The sequence below is a fragment of the Gorilla gorilla genome, chromosome X (genome assembly GCF_029281585.2).
Source record: "Gorilla gorilla gorilla isolate KB3781 chromosome X, NHGRI_mGorGor1-v2.1_pri, whole genome shotgun sequence".
NCBI lineage: Eukaryota > Metazoa > Chordata > Mammalia > Primates > Hominidae > Gorilla > Gorilla gorilla.
The window spans coordinates 34,976,731-35,000,589 of record NC_073247.2 but is presented as its reverse complement, the minus strand read 5'-3'; the positions used below and the strand labels follow the sequence as shown (position 1 = coordinate 35,000,589).

The 23,859-nt window shown below is 42.2% G+C and overlaps 1 protein-coding gene across 1 annotated transcript in view; it reads right to left on the bottom strand.

Moving 5' to 3' along the window:
* The window catches only part of PDK3 (pyruvate dehydrogenase kinase 3), an 88,249-nt gene that overhangs the window by 52,335 nt on the left and 12,055 nt on the right, over positions 1-23,859 (bottom strand). Inside the window, exons 2-3 of the mRNA XM_019019508.4 lie at positions 6,255-6,396; positions 2,251-2,322 (exon numbers count right to left, since the gene is read on the bottom strand). Of these exons, the coding sequence (XP_018875053.1) occupies positions 2,251-2,322; positions 6,255-6,396 (214 nt within the window). The remainder of the gene's footprint in view (positions 1-2,250; positions 2,323-6,254; positions 6,397-23,859) is intronic.

Below are 23,859 nucleotides of genomic sequence, written 5' to 3'. Positions count from 1 at the left end.
TTCTTTTTACTTATCTCAATAGTCTTATTTTTCTGAGATATTTGATGAAATATTTGACAAAATATTTCTGTAACAAATACATATGTACAATGACAATAAAGATGTAAAACTCTGAAATTAGGCCATCGTCATTCACAAAAAATTTTATAATAGACAATTTGTCCTTTATGTAATACTCGTTGCAATGTATTTGTAAGTTAAATATTACTAAAGTGAAACGATTCATTATAGTAGAGAAGTGCCTCAACTTATCTGAAGTGGGGAGACTTACCTCAATGGCTCAATGCTGAGAATTCTCCTCCAATCTTCCAGGCTCTTCTAAACTCTACCATAAATGATCAACAGGCTTGTCCTCTAAGCTACTTTTGCTTTACTAAAATGATTTCCCTGCTGGTGATCCCATACAGCCTCTTGGTAAACAGAAAAGGCTGCTACCATGATACTCGCTCACCTTTCACTCCTTCCTTCACCAAGAACATCAGCCTTCTCAAATGCCAACTATCGTAACTAACCACATGAACCTAGGCAAACTACAAAACTCACGGAGTGAGAGCTCAGCTATTATTGCGATGGTCAAGCACACACTGGATTCAGCACTGACAGTCTGCAAAGCAGGCTCGTGGCCATAAATCACATCGGATAACCTGTTCCAGAAACTGAGACGGGACTCCGGGAAAAACACAGCAGAAATTTAACATCGTGTATAGTCGTCTCTCAGTATCCGCAGGGGACTGGTTCCAGGATCCCCGCAGATACCCAAATCCTCAGATGCTCAAGTCCCTTATCTAAAATAGTGCATACAGCCTACTCACATCCTCTCAGATACTTTAAATCATCTCTAGACTAGTTATAATACCTGATATAATGTAAATGCTATGTAAACAGTTGACAGACTGTATTTTAAAATTTTGTATTATTTCTTATTGTTGCATTGTTATTTTTTATTGCTTTTTTTTTTCCTGAATATCTTTTCGATCTGTGGCTGGTTGAATCCAAGGATGTGGAACCTGCCAGTACAAAGGACCAACTATACTTCTACAAATCTGTTCTAAAATTTGGAGCTACAGTGGTCAGCCCTAGGTTTTAGGATTTCTGCCAAACGGTTACCAGCTAATGACTTTTGAGAAAACAAAGCTCCTGGATTGAATTCATTTAATAATTGTTTAAATGACAGCAGTGGCTTATATCAAGGAAAACGCTACATCTGGGGCTCTAACCCAATGCTTCCCTGCCTTCCACACTTCACAGATCCATCAGACAAAACACCCAACAAAGTATAAAATAGGTGAGGGCTTTTGTTTTTCCTTTGAATTTTAGTTTACAACTAGACTAGAACTAGCTACTCATGGCTCAGACGTAAACATAACTTATAGGTCCAGCTTTGCTATGAACGGTCACAATCTTGGGCAAGTCACTTCACATCTCTGAACTCAGTTTCCTTATCTGTGGATTGAGAGGACTGGGTTAAATACCTCCTAAGGTTGCTTGTATAACATGGTGTTTCCCTAGTTCTTCTTATGGAACATCTATTAAGTCAGGTGTTCAGTCTCATAACTATGTGGACTAGTTTATACTTAGAAATTTCTCAGCACAACAGGCCTACCATATGCATCCACTTACATATACATGAAACAGGAAGAAATTAATGTGAAAGGGATATTTAATTTCTCTTGGAGGGGAAAACATACTCACAGCTAGAGTTAGTGTTCCTGGGATAAATAAAAATGAAAAACAGAAATATCTCATCAGCATGATAATTTGCCAGTCTGTGCATAAAGGGAGCAATAGAATTCAGGTTGCTATATAAAAAAACATACTCTTTTATGCCTCCCCAAAATAAAACCACTACAGTTTTTGAGCTCAAATGTAATATCCTATTGAAATTTTTTTTTAATTGTAAAGGATTGAGTAGATAAATTCATGTATATACAAAGGCCACTGCATTCTTAAAACTACCACTAGATGGAACATTTACTGCAGTGTTTATAGTGACTGCCCAGTTCACCTTGGGTAAAGGTATTAAGTATTAGATCATAAAAGCAAAACTGAAAGTGTCATTATTACTTTTGTATTGTGTTACATTCTTAGCTCGAATTAAAAAAAAAACTCAATGTTGAGTCACTACTCATTAAGAAAATGAACGCTTTTGTCCACATTCATACTCCTTGAGTCTTAATGACTTGAATCACATTTACCAAAATCTTTCTTACCTAGATATTTTTACTTTCAGCTAAGTGGTACCATACTTACTTATCCAAGACCTGTGGATCCTCAGGGCTCTTATTTTCATATTCTAAAAGTTCAAGAAAACTCTGCATATACCTAAAAGGAAAAAAAAAAGAAAAGAAGAGTTACCATGTTAGTTGCCTGCCCAGTATCCACCCCTCCTCTCCCTCTTCCTAAGAACACTCCAAAATTTCACTCAGGTCTCCATCCCATCCGCATCCCCCATGTGGCTTCAGTGCATCAGGGAAGCCAGTGCCTCCAAAGATCCTGGGTGGTCCCATTTTTCTCTGGGCAATTCTATTTCTCTTGTCACTAATTATTCATTAGCCCAATAGTTTAGGTCTAAGCCTATCACTGTGTGCATTCCCCTGAACACAGGGAATGGCTCAGGAATGGACATACTGTCTCAATTCAGGCCAGTAAAATGACAGAAAAGACTCGCTAGAGGACTTTGGCAGAGAAATCAACCTGCTCTGCTTTTGTGCAGTGCTGTGTGGATTGGAAGCCTGGAACTGCTGCAGCTATTCTGCCACCAGCGGGGAATCCAGTCTGAAAATGAAGCCAGCACCATCGAAAGCAGGGCCTCGATAGCTTCATGAATCTCTGAATCAAACCAACACCAAAAGCTCACCCTACGGCTAGACCTTCTAGTGACATGAGCCAGGTTCGGTTGCATTTTCTCTACTTACAAACAGACATATCCTAACTTATATACCAAGTCTACAGTTTGATTACCAAAAATGTACTTATACATTTTAAGAAACACATGTGTGACACTGAAGTGCCTGCCAAGAACTTAGAAACTAGAAGTGAAGAAGGGTCCTTCTGAGTTAAATTAATTTCATCAATACTTAATGGGGGAGAAAGAAGGCCAATTAAACCCTCAGAAACAGCTTCTGGATTAAGAATAGCTCCATATCTCAATCAGGGCCAGTACAAGAAACAGTCTGTCCAACATTAAAATCTGGAGGACACAGAAAAATGAGATCCAGAGAGGCCCATTAGTGCAGCAGCTATATCCAGCCAGGATCTGTTGGATCTGGTGGGGATTCAGATATTCCAATTAGAGATATGTGATCTCTATTTGGGGTTTTAACATGTCCTGAAAGAATTATCCCTTTATTCTAATTATTTCTAACCTTTAATTGCCACTAATCCTATTATCTACACCTTTGGATAGAGGATGAGGACACTCTAGTAACTAAAAATGACTGTTACACATATAAATACTCCAATGAGAATGCCACTTGATTCATCAGCCTCATGTGAACTTTGGACAATGCATTTGATACTAATGAATGTTCACTGATGGACATACTTTTTAAAAGTCTCTGGGGGCTGGGCATGTTAGCTCACGCCTGTAATCCCAGCACTTTGGGAGGCTGAGGCGAGTGGATCACTTGAGGCCAGGAGTTCGAGACCAGCCTGGCCAACATGGCGAAACCCCGTCTCTACTAAAAATACAAAAAATTAGCTGGGCGTGGTGGCACATGCCTGTAGTCCTAGCTACTCGGGAGGCTGAGGCAGGAGAATCGCTTGAACCCAGGAGGCAGAAGTTGCAGTGAGCCAAGGTTGTGCCACTGCATTCCAGCCTGGGCGACTGAGCAAGACTCCATCTCAAAAAAATAAAATAAATAAATAAATAAAAGTCTCTGGGCACATAAGGCTATGGATTAGATATTGTTAAAATCATTGGGTCAAAACACCAAGAGGTCAAAGCCAGCCAGCCCCAGGGATGCCCTCCGCCCTGCCACATGCAAGCAAGCTAGGTAGGCATCCTGTCCTTTCCAAAGGGGACAGTTGGAGAAAGTCATAAATAGCAGGGAGCCAAAGATTATTCTGGGCCGGGTGCGGTGGCTCACACCTGTAATCCCAGCACTTTGAGAGGCCGAGGCAGGCGGATCACAAGGTCAGGAGATCGAGACCAACCTGGCTAACACAGTGAAACCCCGTCTTTACTAAAAATACAAAAATTAGCAGGGCATGGTGGCGGGCGCCTGAAGTCCCAGCTACTTGGGAGGTTGAGACAGGAGAATGGCGTGAACCCAGGAGGCGGAGCTTGCAGTGAGCTGAGATCCCGCCACTGCACTCCAGCCTCGGCAACAGAGAGAGACTCTGTCTCAAAAAAAAAAAAAAAAAAAAGATTATTTTGAGGTTCCCAGCCTGACAGTCAAGAGAGCAAGGAGGACACACTGTGACCAAGGGGATGGTGGTGGGGTTCACAGCCCATTATGCATAAGATTCGCTTTTAAAAGGAAAAAATGGCAGTGAAACACAATGCATGATCCTGAAGTGGATTCCTAAATCAGGAGGAGAAACCGCAAAAAAAAAAAAAAAAAAAAAAAAAAAAGATGGGGGTAGTATCAGGACAATTAGTAGTAAAGTGAGAACAAGTTCTACATATTACAAGATATTACTGTATCAATGTTAAATTTCACAAATTTGATGATCACATTGTGGTTTTCTGAGACCTGTTCCAATGAAATACATGCTAAAGTATTTAGGGCAAAGGGGCATGATGTAGACATCGTGTATGTGTACCATATATGGGTGTGTGTACCATATATAGACATAGATATATATATGTGTGCACGCACGTGTGTGTGTGTGTGTGTGTGTATGCAGAGAGACAGAGAGAGAGAATATGAATGACAATGGTAGAACGTTGCCAAATGTTAACAATGTTAACAATTAGTGAATCTACGTGAAGGTATACTGGAATTCTTTCTACCAGTTTTACAACCCTTCTGTTAAGTAGGAAAGTATTTCAAAATAGAATGTTTAAGAAACAAGAAGGAAGAAATGGCATGCATTTGTTTGGAATGGATATGGAAAAGGAACAGTTAAAAGACAAAAACCAAACAATAGAGTTGACATAGCAATTTGTTCAAGCCTATACTTTGCCGGAATAATATAACACATTTAAGTACATTTGGTCTTTGTCCCTGCTTCCTGGACAGAGCTCCCAAAACCCTTGGAACTACCTGAATGATAGGATTGTCTTCTGCTATCCATAAGGAGCCGCCTTTGACCACACCTGAGTTTATGCTAATGTGGTGACTTAGGACGGGACCTCTAGATAGCCTCAGGATGGGGCTGGTCACCAGAAAGGCCAAGTGATTCGAGGACTGCAACTTTCAGCTCTACCCTCAACCTCTGGGGAGGGGAGAGGGCTGGAGATTGAGCTCTATCAAAACCCTTGAACGACCATCAGAGAGTCTCCAGGTTGGTGAACATATGGGGGTACTGGGAGGGTGGTGTGCCCAGAGTGGGCATGGAAGCTCCATGTGGCCCCCCATACCTTGCCCTATGCATCTCTCCCATGTGGCTGTTCCTGAATTGTACCCTTTCTAATAAACCTATAAACATAGGTAAAGTATCTTCCTGAGTTCTGTGAGCCGTTCTAGCAAATTATCAAATCTGAGAAAAGGGGCATGGAAACTCAATGTCTAGCCACTCAGTCAGAAGCACGGGTGGCCCAGGACTTTGTGTCACAAATTCAACTTCTTCAGTTAAATGACATATGCTTTAAGCATCAGAGCTATAACTGATTTAAGTTTATGCTATACTCTGTCAAAATTTTTCCTACTTTTCATGGAGCAAATGAAGCAAAGCAGGGAACTGATATTTTTCCAATCTGAGGTTCCCCTTTAAATGACTTAATTTGTTCTACAAGAAGTACTGACTTCAAGGAATGTCTTTACAAGGAAAACGAAAGGAGTAAGGTTAAGACTTGATAAAAGCAGCAAATATCCTGTCAGAAGAACTGCAATCCCACCACACACAAGAAAAACTCAGGAAAGTGTCTAGTATAACTTACAAGCATTTTCATTAAAACAACTTTAAAACGAACAGCTCTAAAAGAAAAAAAACAAAACAAAACAACTTTTAATTGCATGGAAAACCCAGCTATCCCAAATGACTCATTCCTAGACAGGCAGTATGTGCACTTTTACACAGAATGGTCTCGCTGCCAAATGTTCACAGCATTGTGGGAAGATCCATTTTAAGCCACACTGTTTACTTACCAACTCTGAACCAATCCCACTGAAGGGCGGTTAAGTAAATTATCCGGCAGAAGATTAACTTCTCTCATTGTGTTAGCCAGCCGCACAGGAAGTTCCTTTCGTAGAAACATATATGAAGTTTTCTCACATGCATTATCTCTCCCTATTAAGACATGAAAAATGTTCCATGATTTTATAGTCTAACAGATGGAGAAATAAAGTGCTCCCATGGTAGCACGGTTACTACTGGTTGGAAAGAGAAAATTAAATAATCCTGCAGTCTCTAGTTGAATTTTTATCCTTTGAAATAGCAAGTTCAAGAAAATAAGTTAATTAGCAGAGAAAAAGAACATTCATTACAAGAGGCAACTTTGAAAGCAGTTTTTTTTTCTTAACACAAAAACGTTCCTAGTGTTACCAGTGGCAATACAAAAGTGACCTGGGATATAATCTGAACTTGTTTTCAAATAAACACCATGGGAAAACTGCCAAGTACAAAGGTAACAGAACGTGTAAATCCACTCCCATTCATAGGGCTTTCCAGGAGGCAACGGATCCATTCATTTCACAATTATTTACCTACTGTGTGTGCCAACTGTTTCCTAAGATTTTCCTCCAGTGTGTTTCTTCAGGGACCATAGCTCTGCCCCTCTGGGAAGTAGCCACAGACCCCAGAGATCCTGTGCTTCCAGAGGAGGGGCTCTGACTGAGACACAGGGTTGGCATGTGCCAGAGAAACATGCCAGAGAAACTATCTCCTGGGTATACTCAGAGGCAGAGTGATCTACCATGCCACATCGGAGAGGGTAAGATGTGGGTTGACCATAAGGAAGGAGGTCAGTGCCTTCTGGAGGCTTCCCTGAGCTAGCTGTGCATAAAATTTACATAAACAAGACGCCATGAGAGGAAACATACCTGGCCACATAAAAGAGGAAACCTGAGCTCTTTCACCTGCTGTCATGTGGCAGGAAGAGTTCTAGCATCAGCCTGGCCTGCAACCCCCAGCCCTGCTGGAAACTCCATGGTGGCTGGGAGTGGAGGGCCTGATAGAAAAGGCATGAGCTTTGGAGACAGAAATGTTCTCCAGCCCCAACTCCTCCATTTGCAGGTTGTGAAACCTTTGGTAAGCTTCTTCACTTCTGAGTCTCAGCTGCCTTAATCTGTAAAATGGGGATAAAACTAGTTTGTGTAAGGACTAAATGTGATACTGTGCACGGAGGCTGACACGGAGCAAGTGTTGGACAAACACTGGTCCTTCCAGTCTCCGTGGTATTGAGGGGTCCATCCCATCTCCCTCGCCCTGCCTAGGCCTCTTTGCTGCTCCATATTCCCTGGAGCCTGCACAGAAATGGGCAACATCATGGCCAGGCCCAGACAGAGACGAGCAGAGCCATTTAACAATTTTCTCTTCCAAACTCTCCTTATTCTTCTGTACGTCATGAAGGCAGCAAGTCAGAGATTCAGAAGTGAATCCAATTTTCTAACACTTCCAGTCATATTCTGGTTTATTCATTTGCTCTCCCTACCAAATAAAACTTGAAAAAAAGAACCTAATCTAGAAAGCAGTCTGCAGAACCTTTCTTCCCCACTCATCCCTGACCCCCTTCTCCATTCTCAAAAAAGTTACAATAAAAGATGAAAGTCTGAAATAATCCATCCCTCATTTCCCTCATCCTAAGTGAGTATATTGAAGGCCTTTGGTAAATCTTTTAACTAAATGATGATTCACTTTTCTCCTTCATACTTTCACTGTGGTAAGTACCTCAATCCCCAAATACCCACTTCAAGTAAGAGGAGAAGGGGTGTAATGCCCCCACAATGACCTTCCAACATCTATTCTATACACATTCATTTGGCCTTAGGCAATTAACATTTAAAATGACTCTGGTCATTTTTTTTTTTTTTTTAGACGGAGTGTTGCTCTGTCGCCCAGGCTGGAGTGCAATGGCATGATCTCGACTCACTGCAACCTCCGCCTCCTGGGTTCAAGCGATTCTCCTGCCTCGGCCTCCCAAGTAGCTGGGACTACAGGCACCCACCAACACGCCTGGCTAATTTTTCGTATTTTTAGTAGAGACGGGGTTTCACTGTGTTAGCCAGGATGGTCTCCATCTCCTGACTCATGATCCACCCGCCTCGGCCTCCCAAAGTGCTGGGATTACAGGCATGAGCCACCGCGCCCAGCCAGCTCTGGTCATTTTGCTTCAAATAATATAGAGACAGTCCCCAACTTAAAACAGTTCAACTTATGATTTTTTGATTGTTTAATCTTCTCACTTTATGATGGGTTTATCTAATTATTAAGTGCTTTTTTGTTTTGAGACAGAATCTCACTGTCACCCAGGCTGGAGTGCAGTGGCATGATCTCCGCTTACTGCAACCTCCACCCCCCAGGTTCAAGCGACTCTCGTGCCTCAGCCTCCAGAGTAGCTGGGATTACAGGCGCCTGTCACAATGCTTGGCTAATTTTTGTGTTTTCAGTAGAGATAGGGTTTCATCATGTTGGCCAGGCTGGTCTCAAACTCCTGACCTCAAGTGATCCACCCACCTTGGCCTCCCAAAGTGCTGACATTACAGGCATGAGCCACTGTGCCTGGCCAAGTGCATTTTTGAGTTACAATATTTTTGACTTATGATGGATTCATCAGGATGTAACCCCACTGTAAGTCAAGGAGCATCTGTATATTATTCCTGAAAGGTTCTGGATGAATATAATTTTAATTTTAAATGCAATAAAATTGCTGATATTTATCACAGTGAATCTCATTATAAAATGAATTCCCTATTATCTAAGTTAAAATAAAAGTCTAGCTTTTCACATGCCAGGAAAAATACTTTGCATCCTGGCTAAACAGAAAGGAAATTATCTTTAAATCACAAAAGAAACATTGATGTTCTCACTGTGGGATGACAAAGACTCTCTCCTTTGACCAAACTTGAAACAGGTTCTTCTGGGTTTGTTTGTTTTTGGAGACAGGGTCTCACTCTGTCACCCAGGCTGCAGTGCAGTGGTACAATCACGGTTTACTACAGCCTCAACCTCCTGGGCTCAAGTGATCCTGCCACCTCAGCCTCCCAGGTAGCTGGGACAGCTGGCTAATTTTTGTATTTTTAGTAAAGAGGGGGTTTCGCCATGTTGCCCAGGCTGGTCTTGAACTCCTGGGCTCAAGTGATCCTCCTGTCTCAGCCTCCCAAAGTGCTGGGATTACAGGCATGAGCCACCGTGCCCGGCTCTGAGTCCTCTTTCTGACTAGGCCTTGACTTTGGGTTCTATCTTGACCTGCTTAGTCCAGTCTCAGCAAAAATCCTGCTGAGTCATTTTAGTGAAAATCCCCTACCCTTGGTGTCTGATCCCCCTACCCTCGATATCTTATCATCCTGGCCTGCCTTCAACAAGAATCCCCTCCAACCTGGATTTTTCCTCTTAGTAACTTTCCACCCATTGACCCACACCCTGCTCCTTGGCTATAAATTTCCACTTGTCCTTGTTGCATTAGGAGTTCAACCTGATCTCTCCCCACTATTGCAAAACTCCCACTGTAGTGGTCCCTCTTGAATAAAGCCTTCCCTACCATCTTTATCAAGTATCAGATAATTTTTTTTTCTTTTCTTTTTCTTTTTTTTTTTTTTTTTTTGAGACAGGGTCTCGCTCTGTCACCCAACCTCCACCTCCCGAGTTCAAGCAATTCTCCCTGCCTCAGCCTCTGGAGTAGCTGGGATTAAAGGCATCTGCCACCATGCCCAGCTAATTTTTGTATTTTTACAAAGAGATAGGGTTTCACCATGTTGGCCAGGCTGGTCTTGAACTCCGGACCTCAGGTGATCCGCCCACCTCGGCCTCCCAAACTGTTGGGATTACAGGCGTGAGCCACCATGTCTACCCAGTTTTTTTTTTTCTTTAAGAGGAAAAAGGAAGTTCTGGAATAGGGAAGAAGTAGAAGAATTCTGGTGTTAAACTGAAACTGGGAGTATCAGTATGAATAATTTTTTCACAATTATGAGTTTTTGAGGGTAATGAAAGTATACATGTTTAAATTTCCAAGTTGGCAGCCTGTCAGGAGCCACAGGATACGAGCATGTTGTGAGCAGTGAGAGCTGGCTGGCAGCTGTGAGGTGGCCATAGTCAGCTTCTCATCTCTTCTCTAGAAGTTGCAGATCTAGATGGTTTCAGAATTTAAAGGTTTTTCAATTTTAGGAAGGTAAAAAGGAGTCTATACCATACATTGTACAATACAGAGTATTAGAGAGCCACAACATAGCTGCAGTGAAATACGTGAACATTTCCAGTAAGTAGGATAAAGACTATGGAATCAAGTCAGTTCAGGTCTGGTTTTGCCACAAAATGAGTTGTGGCAGCAAATATATGAAAAAGAAATTCAATTTTCAGAGTTTTTTGAGTTCAGGATTCAGAGAAAAGCCTACGGTCCTGCGGGGCATTGATGACAAAGGTCAGGTGCTGAAGTTCGATTGGGGTTTGAATCTTGACTAGAGCATTCACAAGCTTCATGAGCAGGGGTAAGTTTCTTTACACTTCTAAACTTCATTGTAACCACCTATAAAATAAGAGCAGTATCTACTTCACAGAGATTTGGTGAGGGTTAACATGTGCTTAACATTTAAACCAGAGGCAGTGGCTCACGCCAGTAATCCTAGCTACTTGGGAGGCTGAGATGGGAAGATCATGTGAGGCCAGGAGTTCGAGACCAGCCTGGGCAATGTGGCAAGACCCCCATCTCTATAAATAAAAATTTAATAAACCACAATATTTAACAGTCACATATTCTTAAAACTTAGAAGAGGGGCTAATTAAATAGCAATCACTAATGACGCTGATGATGCTCAAACAGAATAGTCTGAGGCCATGGGATACACAATCGAATTGTCAGTTACTGCTTGGTCAGCCCTGAGAACCTGTTCCCTGGGCTCATCTGATGATTCTGCAATAGTTAAAACTCAACTACTAGGCATGGTCTAAGAGAACCAAATTTCAGGAAGCATTTTCTTCAAGCTTCCTTGGATTATCAGCCTGTTATAAAACTCACGTGGAAAGAAACTTTTATTTGTCTCTGTATCCCCCATAGCACATATTATAGTGCCTCGCCTATGGTAGCTTCTCAATGATTTTTTCAAATAATAGATAATGCTTTCAGAAGTTTGTTTTTTTCTTTGTTTGTTGTTGATTTCTTTTTTTTTTTTTTTTTTTTTTTGAGACAGAGTCCTGCTCTGTTGCCCAGGCTGAAGTGCAGTGGTGTGATCTCGGCTCACTGCAACCTACGCCTCCTGGGTTCAAACGATTCTCCTGCCTCAGCCTCCTGAGTAGCTGGGATTACAGGTGCCCATCACCACGCCCAGCTAATTTTTGTATTTTTAGTAGAGATGAGGTTTCACCATGTTGGACTAGCTGGTCTCCAACTCCTGACCTTAAGTGACCTGCCCGCCTCAGCCTCCCAAAGTGCTGGGATGACAGGCATGAGCCACCACACCCAGTCCAGAAGTTCGTATTTTTTAAAAAGAGTAGTTGGAAAATTTCAGGTTTTGTCTCTTACATTCTACATTAGGTTTAGGGACAAATTCTTTGTACTCAGACACATTAATTATATATCAGCTTAAATAGGAGGATAAGTCTTTTTTAGTTAATTAGTTAGCCTAAAAATAAGTATGAAATGCCTGATTTTTATAATCTTTCTGTGCTTTCTTCATGTACATTGAAAGTATCTTTCCTATGTATTAATGCCAGATACTCAGTTTAAATGAAAAGGTTCTAACAACCATTTTTTTTTAAATAATAAACTTACCAAGAAAAACATTTTGGTTTTAAATGAATGTCCTCGCCAGAGGGTTCTGTTTTGATAAGTCTTCTGGTATATTGTGTATTTTCCAGTTCTGCTTTCCAATTATTTGACTTCATTTTTTCCCTACTTACTTGGCTTCTCTACATTCCTTAATTTTGACTTTCTATTTTTATTCTGCATTTCTCAATATACTTCATCTTATTCAAATTTACCAATTAAGTTTTTCCCTGGTATCAGTTCAAAGATGACAAAGGGAGCAGGTGAGGGGGCTTGGAAAACTCTGACTTAGTGGATGCAAACAGGTCATTAGACTCAAATACACTCATGTGCATTTCTTCTGTTTTTCTCCTAAGTTTGACGATCCTTTCATTCTCTTTTGTTTCTGGTTTGTTTGTTTTTGAGACAGAGTCTCTCTTTGTTGCCCAGGCTGGAGTGCAGTGGCGCAATCTTGGCTCACCAAGTGGCGGCAACCTCCACCTCCTGAGTTCAAGCGATTCTCCTGTCTCAGCCTCCTAAGTAGCTGGGATTACAGGCATGCACCACCACACCCGGCTAATTTTTGTATTTTTAGTAGAGACGGGGTTTCACCATGTTGGCCAGGTTGGTCTCGAACTCCTGACCTCAGGTGATCCACCTGCCTCAGCTTCCCAAAGTTCTAGGATTACAGGCGTGAGCCACTGCACCTGGCCTCTGTTTGTTTTTTATACTTTGTCCTTTTATTGGGAAGCTGGAGACAATTACTATATTTGCAAAAGGTATGATTTGCTTTGTCTAGAAAGGTTCTATATAGCTTCACATTCACCAAGACCTAGGGTGAATAGACACAGAAATACAAATGACTTTCAAAGTAATGCAGGGAGCCTTCCCTATGGTGGGACCAGGAGGTAGCCAAGAGCGTTTAGCTAGCCACCTGAGAGCAGGAGCTCACAGACATATTTCTTTATACCTGGTTTCCATAGTGGCTGATAACCCTGGCTTCGTTTTAATCCTCTTTTCGACTAATTTACAGGCGGCAGAAAAAATAATTATTTCTCCAATTAATCAAGTCACCTGATAATAAGTGTCTTTTTTTTTTTTTTTTTTTTTTTGAGATGGAGTTTTGCTCTTGTTGCCCAGGCTGGAGTGCAATGGCACAATCTTGGCTCACTGCCACTTCCGCCTCCTAGGTTCAAGTGATTGATAGTAAGTACCTTTTAATTAAAGCAGAGGCTGAGGACATATTTTGTACTGTCTTCAATCAACAGAGACCATGCCTCCTAAAATGTAGAGTCTCCTCTGTCTGGATTACTTGAAGGCTTTCTTTGTCCATTGTTCAGCTTTAGCAGTTGGTGGGGGTTGGGGGGTGGTTTGGGAGCGGCAATAATGAGATAAAGAGCAATACATGGAAAAATTACCCGCAAGGCACCAAAAAACCCCAACAGAATGATCCAGCTCATTCTGATAATTTTTATTAATATCATCAACTACATGCTTTCGATTAATATCACCAACTAAATGTCTGAGTTGGCAATGTACTTTTCCCATCAGCCATGTTTAAATTGGTAAAATATAACTGAGAACATATTATTTTAAGCTTTTTAAAAAAAATTTTCAACTTTTATTTCAGATACAGGGGGTACATGCGCAGGTTTGTTCCATGTGTATGTTGCACCTAGGCAGTGTGCACAGTACCCAATAGGTAGTTTTTCAACCCGCGCCCACTTCCCCCCCCCGTCTAGTAGTTCACAGTGTCTGTTGTCCCCATGTTTATGTCCATGTGTGCAGGTGAGCTCTTCAACTTCTTTTCTCTAGTTGTAGTTATAAGATTTCAATCTGCTGAAAACACTGAATTTTAGAATAAGTCATTAATTTTTGGATTTACTAGGGTTAAACAATGATTAATTGAATAGTCCTTCAGAAGAAACAATCTGACATGTGAATAGAGACCTACCAAATGATTGTGAATGTCCTTCAAAGAACCACTGTTTTAAAAACTTAGTTTCTACTTTTAAAATGTTTGTTTTGTTTCATGAGCAGTTTCTCACTGCCTTAAGAGCTTAAGAGTTTTCCTTTGTTCAAGAACATTTACTTCTGAATTTAAGAAGGATCAAAATAGGCTTCAGATTTGGAATCTGCCAAACTTGGGGCTGCCTCCACTCTAGGCCAGACCATGTTTTGGTTACTAATAACAGTGAGCCAGTTATGCCTGTAATCCCAGCACTTTGGGAGGCTGAGGCAAGAGGACTGCTTGAGTCCAAGAGTTCAAGACCAGCCCAGGCAACATAGGGAGACCCAGTCTCCACAAAAAAATAAAAAATCAGCTGGGCATGGTGGTGCGTGACTATAGTTCCAGCTACTTGGGAGACTGAGGCAGGAGGATCACTTGAGCTGGGAGGTCGAGGCTGCAGTGAGCTGTGATTGTGCCACTGCACTCCAGCCCAGGTGACAGAGTGACACCCCATTTCAAAAAAACAAAAACAAAAAGAGTGAGTCAGAACTTCAGAGACAAAGAGCCAAATACTGGAGATTTCACGCACACTTTATTCCCTATCAAATTCAGTGCCCCAAAACATCTAGATATTACACGACTTCTTTCAGTCCAAAGTCCATATTATGATACTCACAGATGCTGTGAGTCAGGAATTTAGACAGCACGCAGAAGGGATGGCTTATCTGGGCTTCAGCTGGGAAAACCCGAAGGCTGCAGGGTGACTAGATCTTGGGTCTGGAAACTTCCGAGGGCCCCTTCACTCCTAAGTCTGATGCTTGGGACAGACAACTGCACAACTAGGACTGCCCATCTGAGCAGCTTGGGGTGGCCTCTTCCTGGGCTCCCTCACCTCATGGCAGCTTCGGGCTAGTTGGATCCTTCCACCACTTCAGTGAAAAGACAGCAGCCGCATGGCCTTTTATGACCCAGGCTCAGAAGTCACACAGCTGGCCTAGTCTGCCACAATCAATTAGGCTAAGTAGCCAGGGCCTGCCCAGACTCCAGAAGGAAATTTCGACTCCTGCTCCTGACAGAGGGGTGCCAAGGTCACACTGTAGAAAAGTATCCTCATGGCCATCTTTGGAAAATGCGATCTTCTCTGGGATGTTAATGGGGGGGTTGTAGATGATTTATTGCTAAATTATATTTTAAAGCACTCTTTTATGGCCAGTCAGATTTTGTCTCTTTTGGGGGTTAATGTCCATTTTTCTGTCTTTGTTAGTCTCTTTCTCACTGTAGGCTTCCCTCAGACGTGTGGTGATCTTTGGTTGTTCAGTCAGGTTTGGAAAGGAAGCAGGCTAAAGACTGGGAGCCCTGTGGGGCTCTTGGCGGAGAGAGCTCCCTGAATTCCTGATTACACTGGGGCTTTTCAGGGGGCGCTAATACCACACCAGCTTCCCTGATTCTCCTGAAATAGTTCCATCAGTGTCTTTAGAGAAGAACCCCCTTTTGTCCTTTACCTTGCCGATAGGGATAACTGCCTGCTGTTAATGTTCTAGAGGTCAGAACAGAGGGTGGCCCTTCTGTCTGCAGACTTTTAGTTCATTCTCCTGTTGGCACCCAGCCAGCCTTCCTGCCACTCCTGCCCGCTACTGGTCTGCTGTGTTGCTGAGGTAGGAGTCCCCTATCCCCCACCCCGGGCTCTGCTGCACTATGCTCAGCACCCTCCCCTGCTACAGTGCCTTCTGAGAGTGTTCTAGACCTGAGAACTGTCCAATATAGGAACTGGCAGCCATTACAAGAAATTTATTTATTTATTTTTTTGTTTTACTTTTTTGAGATGGAGTCTTGCTCTGTTGCCCAGGCTGGAGTGCAGAGGCACGATCCCAGCTCACTGCAACCTCCGCCTCCCAGGTTCAAGAGATTCTCCTATTTCAGCCTCCCGAGTAGCTGGGATTACAGATGTGCACCACCACGCCTGGCTAATTTTTGTATTTTTAGTAGACACAGGGTTTCACCATGTTGGCCAGGCTGGTCTCGAACTGCTGACCTCAGGTGATCCACCAGCCTGAGCCTCTCAAAGTGCTGGGATTACAGGTGTGAGCCACAGCGCCTGGCCCCATTAAGGGAAATTTAGATGTTCCATTTTATTTTTATATCAATGATAAATTCCCCAAGAGTAATAACTGTATCATGGTTATTAGGAGAATACCCTTAAGCTGAGGACATACATACTTAAGTATCTAGGGGTAAAGAGGCATGATGTCTGCAATTTATTCTCAAATGGTTCAGTAAAAAAGCATAAAGCATGTGTATGTGAGACAGAAAGAGAGAGAGAGGAATAGGGATGGATGGAGAGGGAAAAATAAAGCAAATACGGCAAAGTAACTCATAAAAATCTTCCTATAACTAGAACTATTCTATTCTTTAAAAAAATACAAAAATCTCATACAAAATATGCTACTATATGCAGAGCTTCCTAATGGGGTCTGACACCCGTGGTACCCTTCATGTAATGATTTTTGTTCTTCTGATAGGAAAAGGGGGTACCAAGGTGATTGGGATAGAGTTCTTAATTAAGGTAGTAGTCCCTTGATCCTCTCTCTTTAGAAATCCTGTTTGTTTGCTCTTTTGAAACATATATCTGCACAGACTAGTGAGAAAACTGCTGCTCTGTATAACAAAGCCAAAGCAAGCTGTGAATGGATTTCTCTGTGGGCCCAGAAGTTGTGCCCTGTGCTTGGGCAATGCCCTCTGCCACTGCCTCAGTCACTGAGTTCTATGAGTTCTATGTCCTGTATCATGATTCCTCAAAAGATTGAAGAGTCCATTAGTACAATACCTGGTACATTGTAGGTATTCAATAAATATTTCCTGGCTGGGCATGGTGGCTCACACCTGTAATCCCAGTGGGAAGCCAAGGTGGGAGGATCACTTGAGCTCAGATGTTCGAGACCAGCCTGGGCAACATGGCGAAACCCCATCTCTACTAAAAATACAAACAAATTAGCCAGGTATGGTGGCACGTGCCTGTAGTCCCAGCTACTTGGGAGGCTGAGGCATGAAAATCGCTTGAACCTGGGAGGTGGAGGTTGCAGTGAGCCGAGATCGTGCCACCACACTCCAGCCTGGGCGACACAGTGAGACTCTGCCTCAACAACAACAAAAAATTTCCTGGCTGGGCACGGTGGCTCACACCTGTAATCCCAGTGGTAGGCCAGGGCGGGAGGATCACTTGAGCTCAGGAGTTCGAGACCAGCCTGGGCCATATGGTGAAACCCCGTCTCTACAAAAAATATACAAATTAGCCGGATGTGGCAGTGTGCACCTGTAGTCCCAGGTACTCGGAGGCTGAGGTGCAAGGATCGCTTGAGCCCAGGAGGTCAAGGCTGCAGGGAGCCAAGATTGCGCCACTGCACTCCAGCCTAGGTGACAGAGTGAGAGCCTGTGTCACATACACACACAAAAAAAAACCTCGGATCGCAACTGAAAATTAAAACACCCAGTAAGTTTAGTTACAAACTTAACATAGCAAATAAAATTCAGGGGTTCAAGATAACATTTGCAGGTAATGGTAAATCCCTCTTACAGGCCAACTTCATTCTATATATTTGTTTAAGGGTATTCAATCCTTAAAATCATGAGAAGAGCCAAAAGGGAGGTAGGAAGACAATACAGTGGCAGTAACAGTCAATATGGTGTGTCAGGCCAGAGAGTGGAAGAGACATGATGTATTCAGAACAGATGTCACAAATAAAGCTGTGACGAGCTACAGCATGTGAGTAACAAGCACTATGCAGCCAAAGCCGCCATGCATCCATATCAACCTAATTCCAGAAGGGAGTTTAGAATCTAGTCCTAACGGTAAATTGGTGAGTTACAGGATGCCCTGTTGTCATGGAAGCAGGAATAGCTAATGGTCACACTGTACTCATATTTGAGGTTAACTGAGGCAAATCATTCAGTTAGCCATCACAGTGATCAAAGGGAATCCAAAGCAAGTCACTCTCAAAGCACAAAAGAGCTGAAAGTGCTATGTTTCTTGGAAAATGATCAGTTTTGTACAGCTGAGACCTTCAGCCAATAAACTTGAAGATAATTAACATTCAAGGTTAAGAGCTCCCTACCCAGCTTTTATTCTTAGCAGAAAGCTGACTTCATCCAGGAAATGCTGTGTCACTAACTTCTTATAGTAAATTCATAACCAACATCTACCAAGCACCTACCATGTGTTATGCACTATGCCATACGTTCTCAATCTCATCAATGCAACCATCCTATGATTAGCCACTAGCATTTCTATTTTGTAGATAAGGACACTGAAGTGTAGTGGGATTGAGTGATTTGCCCAGGCTCACACTGCTGGTAGGCATCAGAAATTAAGACTGGAGTACAAGTCTGTATATACTGCTTCTCATATTCCCAGAGATGATAATGCAGACTAACAAGTAGTGGTTTTCAGAAGTAGAATTATTTCATTGTAAGTAAGTGGAGTAGGTATCAATCTGATAGTTCTGAAATAATAAAACTAGATAAGCATTAGATTATACCATTTCCTGATTGTGTAACAGAATAAATTTAGACAAAACCTCAGCATTGCTAATAGAGACTATATTTGCTATAAAGAATTGCACTGGGGACAATGGTATACTATGTTAAACTGAAAAGAGCATAGGTTTAAAAGCTCAATCTTGCTTGTAATCCCAGCACTTTGAGAGGCCAAGGCGGGCAGATTACTTGAGGTCAGGAGTTCGAGACCAGCTTGGACAACATGGTGAAACCCCATTTCTACTAAAAATACAAAAAACTAGCCAGGCGTGGTGATGGGTGCCTGTTATCCCAGATACTTGGGAGGCTAAGGCAGGAGAATCACTTGAACCTGGAGGTGGAGGTTGCAGTGAGCCAAGATCACACCACGCACTCCAGCCTGGACGACAGAGGAACACTCTGTCTCCAAAAAATAAACAAACAAACAAACAAACAAACCTCACTCTACCTGAATTTTAACCATGGCTTTGCCCCTAACTTTGCTTAGGTAAGAGACTTAAACTATCTAAGCTTTAGACTCTTCATCCAAGAAATGGAAACACTTAATGTGGATGCTGTGAGAATTACAGCTAACCACTATTGTGTTTAGCAGAGAGTGGCACACAAATGTAAGTTCCCTTGGCCCCATAAAAAGAATAATTTCTGGTTCCCTTTGGAAGAGGTGGCCAAGATGTTATACCAAAAACTAGCTGATGACTGGCATAGTCTCTTCCTTACTTGGGGCTTCTACTTTCTCATGTGTAAAATTGGGAAGATTACAGATGATCTCTGTATTAGTTTGTTCTCATGTGGCTAGAAAGAACTACCTGAGACTGAGTAATTTATGAAGGAAAGAGGTTTAATTGACTCACAGTCCACATGGCTCGGGAGGCCTCAGGAAACTTACAATCATGGCAGAGGCGAAGGGGAAGCAAGCACATCTTCACATGGTGGCAGGAGAGAGAGAGAGCGAAGGGAGAAATGCTACTTAAACAACCAGATCTCATGAGAACTCACTCGCTATCATGAGAACAGCAAGGGGGAAATCTGCCCCCATGATCCAATCACCTCCCACCAGGCCCCACCACCAACACTGAAGAGCATAACTCAACATGAGATTTGGGTGGAGACACAGAGCCAAACCACATCAGTCTCTAAGCTCAAGTTCCCACTGAATTAGTCTAAGAGGATAAGATTTTTGTTTGTCTCTCTATACAGTTATTTATCATACACTAATCTTGCCTACTAATATAAATTCTAAGAAAACTCTGGAGAGCAGTGCTAGGAGTAAACAGCCAAGGAAAAAAGGTGGAAGTCAAGAAAAAGGGGCCAGGCGCGGTGGCTCACGCCTGTAATCCCAGCACTTTGGGAGGCCGAGGCGGGCAGATCACGAGGTCAGGAGATCGAGACCATGGTGAAACCCTGTCTCTACTAAAAATACAAAAATTAGCCGGGTGCAGTGGCGGGCACCTGTAGTCCCAGCTACTCGGGAGGCTGAGGCAGGAGAATGGCGTGAACCCGGAAGGCGGAGCTTGCAGTGAGCCGAGATCGCGCCACTCCATTCCAGCCTGGGCGACAGAGCAAGACTTTGTCAACAAAAAAAAGAAAGAAAAAGAAAAAGGGTATGCACATTTACATTTTGTTCTTCTCTTTGTGATCTCCATCCAGAAAGCCTCCAACAACATTTTGGATAAAGGACAATTGGGTTAACACCTTACCTGTTCCCAGAAACCACCCTTATTTCAAAAACCTTTAAGGGCAAGGTAGGGACAGCAGAAAAGATACCACAAAATTATATGATTCATCCTTCTGGCTAGCATACGTAAATTTATGTATTTGTCCCAGCTTCTCATTTATCTATGAGCTCCTCAAAGGCAATGAATATGCCTTGGCAATTTCCCAATGCTTCTTAGTTTCCATTTCATTCCAAATCCAGAACTTTCAACTAATGCTGATGGACTCCAGAATGACTTCGGTGTTAACCTTTGGCATCTCACTCACAGACTCTATCCCCTAAAGTGGTTCATAGCTCTTGGGCAAAAATTTCACCAGCTCTAACACTGTGGTTTTAACTCTGGAAGAATATTATTACACAATCGCCTGGGTAACCCAAAAGCACCAGCACCTAGACTCCTACCCGCAGCAACTGATTTAATTGGTTTATGTAGAGAGCAGGTGTCACTCATTTTAGGCGCTCCCCAGACAATTCTCATGAGCAGCCAGGACTGAGAACCATGGACTAGCATCTAATCATAGAAAATTCAATGAGGGTAAACAAATCAAAGAACTCCTCAAGCCCAGACAATGGCTATTAAGCATCCCCAATTTTTTATTTACCCATGTACTGTTGTCTTTATTTTCACCTTTGAGTTTTATTTCAGCCTCTTGGGAAACTGATCACAAACATCTTTGTACTCTGTAAGAGATTTTTCAGTGTCAGCTCTTTTTTTCCCTTTCACTTTTAGATGATCTTAAATGGGGAAGATAAAAACTAAACAAACTCGAGAAGGAAACGGCTGTGCTTCAGGATGTGGTAATGCTTGGGAGGCGGTGACAATGCACTCGATGGTCCTTTCCTCCAGTTTGTTTTGCTCACACACTGCGCCCAATCCCTCACCTACTTTCTCTGCTATAAAGAGGTGGTAAGACGATCAGGCGGGCAGACATGTGGCTCTACTACCTATTATACGTGTGAGTCATCTTCTTACCCGCTCAGAACTTCAGTTTCCTAATTGGTAAAATGGGCATGGCTGTTGTGAGAATTAGATGATATCCTGTTTTAGTTGGTAAGTACTCAGTAAGTGCTAGTCAAATCTATTGAATCTTTTTCAGGTGCCATATAAAGTCCTTTTTTTTTTTTGTTTTTTTTGAGACGGAGTCTCACTCCATCGCCCAAGCTGGAGTGCAGTGGCGCGACCTCGGTTCACTGCAACCTCTGCCTCCCGGGTTCAAGCAATTCTTCTGCCTCAGCCTCCTAAGTTGCTGGGATTACAGGCACGTGCCACCGCCTGGCTAATTTTTTTTTGTATTTTATTAGAGACGGGGTTTCACCATGTTTGCCAGACTGGTCTCAAACTGCTGATCTCAGGTGATCTGCCTGCCTCGGCCTCCCAAAGTGTTGGGATTATAGGTGTGAGTCACCGTGCCCAGCCAAGAGTCCATTTTAATTTCCTTCTCCAATAGCTTCACTGAAGTCAAGCTCAGGTCAAAGAAACAGGAATAGGAGTATGTAGGCCAGAGATAACACGGTAGAGAATATGTAAGGAGCTCTAACAAAAGAAGCAGTACCCTGGCCATGAAGGGCAATTTCTAGAGAACAGGAGACTCCCTGAGACAAGCAGCTTCCTCCCAGAAGAGTCTATTACAAATAAAGTGCTCACATGAGCACATCACATGACCAATGCAGGAATAGTAATACAGCAATAACCACTTTGCTTTCTATTTAACAGCAGAATCAGGAGGAGAAATTAACCAAAGTTATACAAAATCCACAGGCTGGTATTAAGAAATATCTGCTAGCAAGCTTAAGGAAACATTATACCCTACTAGGACAGATCCAAGAAAAGGTTCAGATAGAAGCCTGAGTGTTCTCTGGTCTATGAAAATGTAACAATTGTGGGAAAATATATGTAAGTTACAAATTTCAAAAGGCCCTACTGTTTTCTGGCCAGCAACACACGGCAAAATATTTAACTTCATGGTGTGGGAAAATGTTAGAGAGATGATAATTTCTTCCCAACAGTGAGACTATTATGTACTGACCTCCATGCCCTGGTAAGAGAGAAAGCAACACTGGTACAACTCAAATGGTTAAGCAGAATCATAGATCAAGTCCAAGAATGAAAATAAAATCACAACTGTTTAGGTGACCCTTAGGGAAATAACATACCACTGAGTTAGAACCCTAAGTATTCAATTAGAGGGAATATAAATGCTGACCTGTGCAAATGTAATAGTTTACTATAATTTTTCTGCCATTCATTATGGCAAAAGGTTTAATCTCAGAGTTAAGATGAGACAATGACCAGGAACGGGGTTCTCCTTGAGGGATATGAAGGACATCCACCATGGGTCACAATCAAACCCAGCTCTCCCATGAAGGCAAGTATAGCGTAAACTAGCCTTCCTGCCATAAAAGCGAAATAGGCTAACTGAAGATACTTCAGTGCTAGTTTTTCCTTTGTTTGTTTGTTTGTGACAGAGTCTCATTCCATCACCCAGGCTGGAGTGCAGTGGCACGATCTCGGCTCACTGCAACCTCCACCTCCCAGGTTCAAACGATTCTCCTGCCTCAGCCTCCTGAGTAGCTGGGACTACAGATATGAGCCACCACTCCCAGCTGATTTTTTGTTTTGTATTGTATTTTTTTTTAGTAGATATGGGGTTTCACCATGTTGGCCAGGCTGGTCTCGAACTCCTGACTTCAAGTGATTCACCCACCTTGGCCTCCCAAAGTGCTGAGATTACAGGCGTGAGCCACCATGCCCGGCCTCAATGCCAGTTTCAATGCCAAGTACATGGCAAAGATGTAAACCCTAGAACACCACGTAACCCACCCACAGTTCCCTTAGCACACTTTTGATGATATGCTATTCAAGGTGCACAATGACTAATTTATCAAGAAGAATTAGTATACAAGAAAAGCAAGAATTATTTAAAATGTAAAGTAATAAATAAGGAACTGCCCTCACCAAATTTCAACATAAATTACAAAGTTAAAATGTGATATTTAGTTAAAATCAGAAAAGTTGCCATGTTGACTAGAATCCACAAATACAAACTACTCTGAGAGCTTAGCATATGATCAAAGAGAAACGGCCGAGATAAAAGAGAAACAGCCAAGTTTCAAGAGAAAAACTTGAGGTCTTAATAATTGTTGGGCAACTTGACAGTAGAACAGGGTAAAAATGAGTTAGCTACAAAGGCTCATCAGAAAATGGCAATAGATTCCAGAGAGATTTAATAACTACTTACAAACTCTGCTATAGGTGACAAATCTGACCATGATAAAAGCACCGTAAATGATATAGGTAACACTGAGCATATGAAAACTCAGACTGTGCACTAGATAAAAAGGAAACCAACATACAGTGTTAACACATGTAAATATACGGGCAAAAGCAGGAAGGGCTATCACAAAAAAACAGATGAATTACCCATATTACAGGTAATATAGCAATTCTTTCCAAATGTCTTCAATTTTATACTTTGATAATTACTTTGCCAAAGGAAACGATATTTACACAGCACAAGAGCTTACTATGCCAAATATACACAGGAATTTATGCAAATGATAAAAACTTCAGATTCTGGTTACAAAATGGCCAATGGCACTTTACACAGAACAAAAAGCAGACCAAAAACCCAAGCAGAGGAAAAAGCACTTTTCATTCCTATG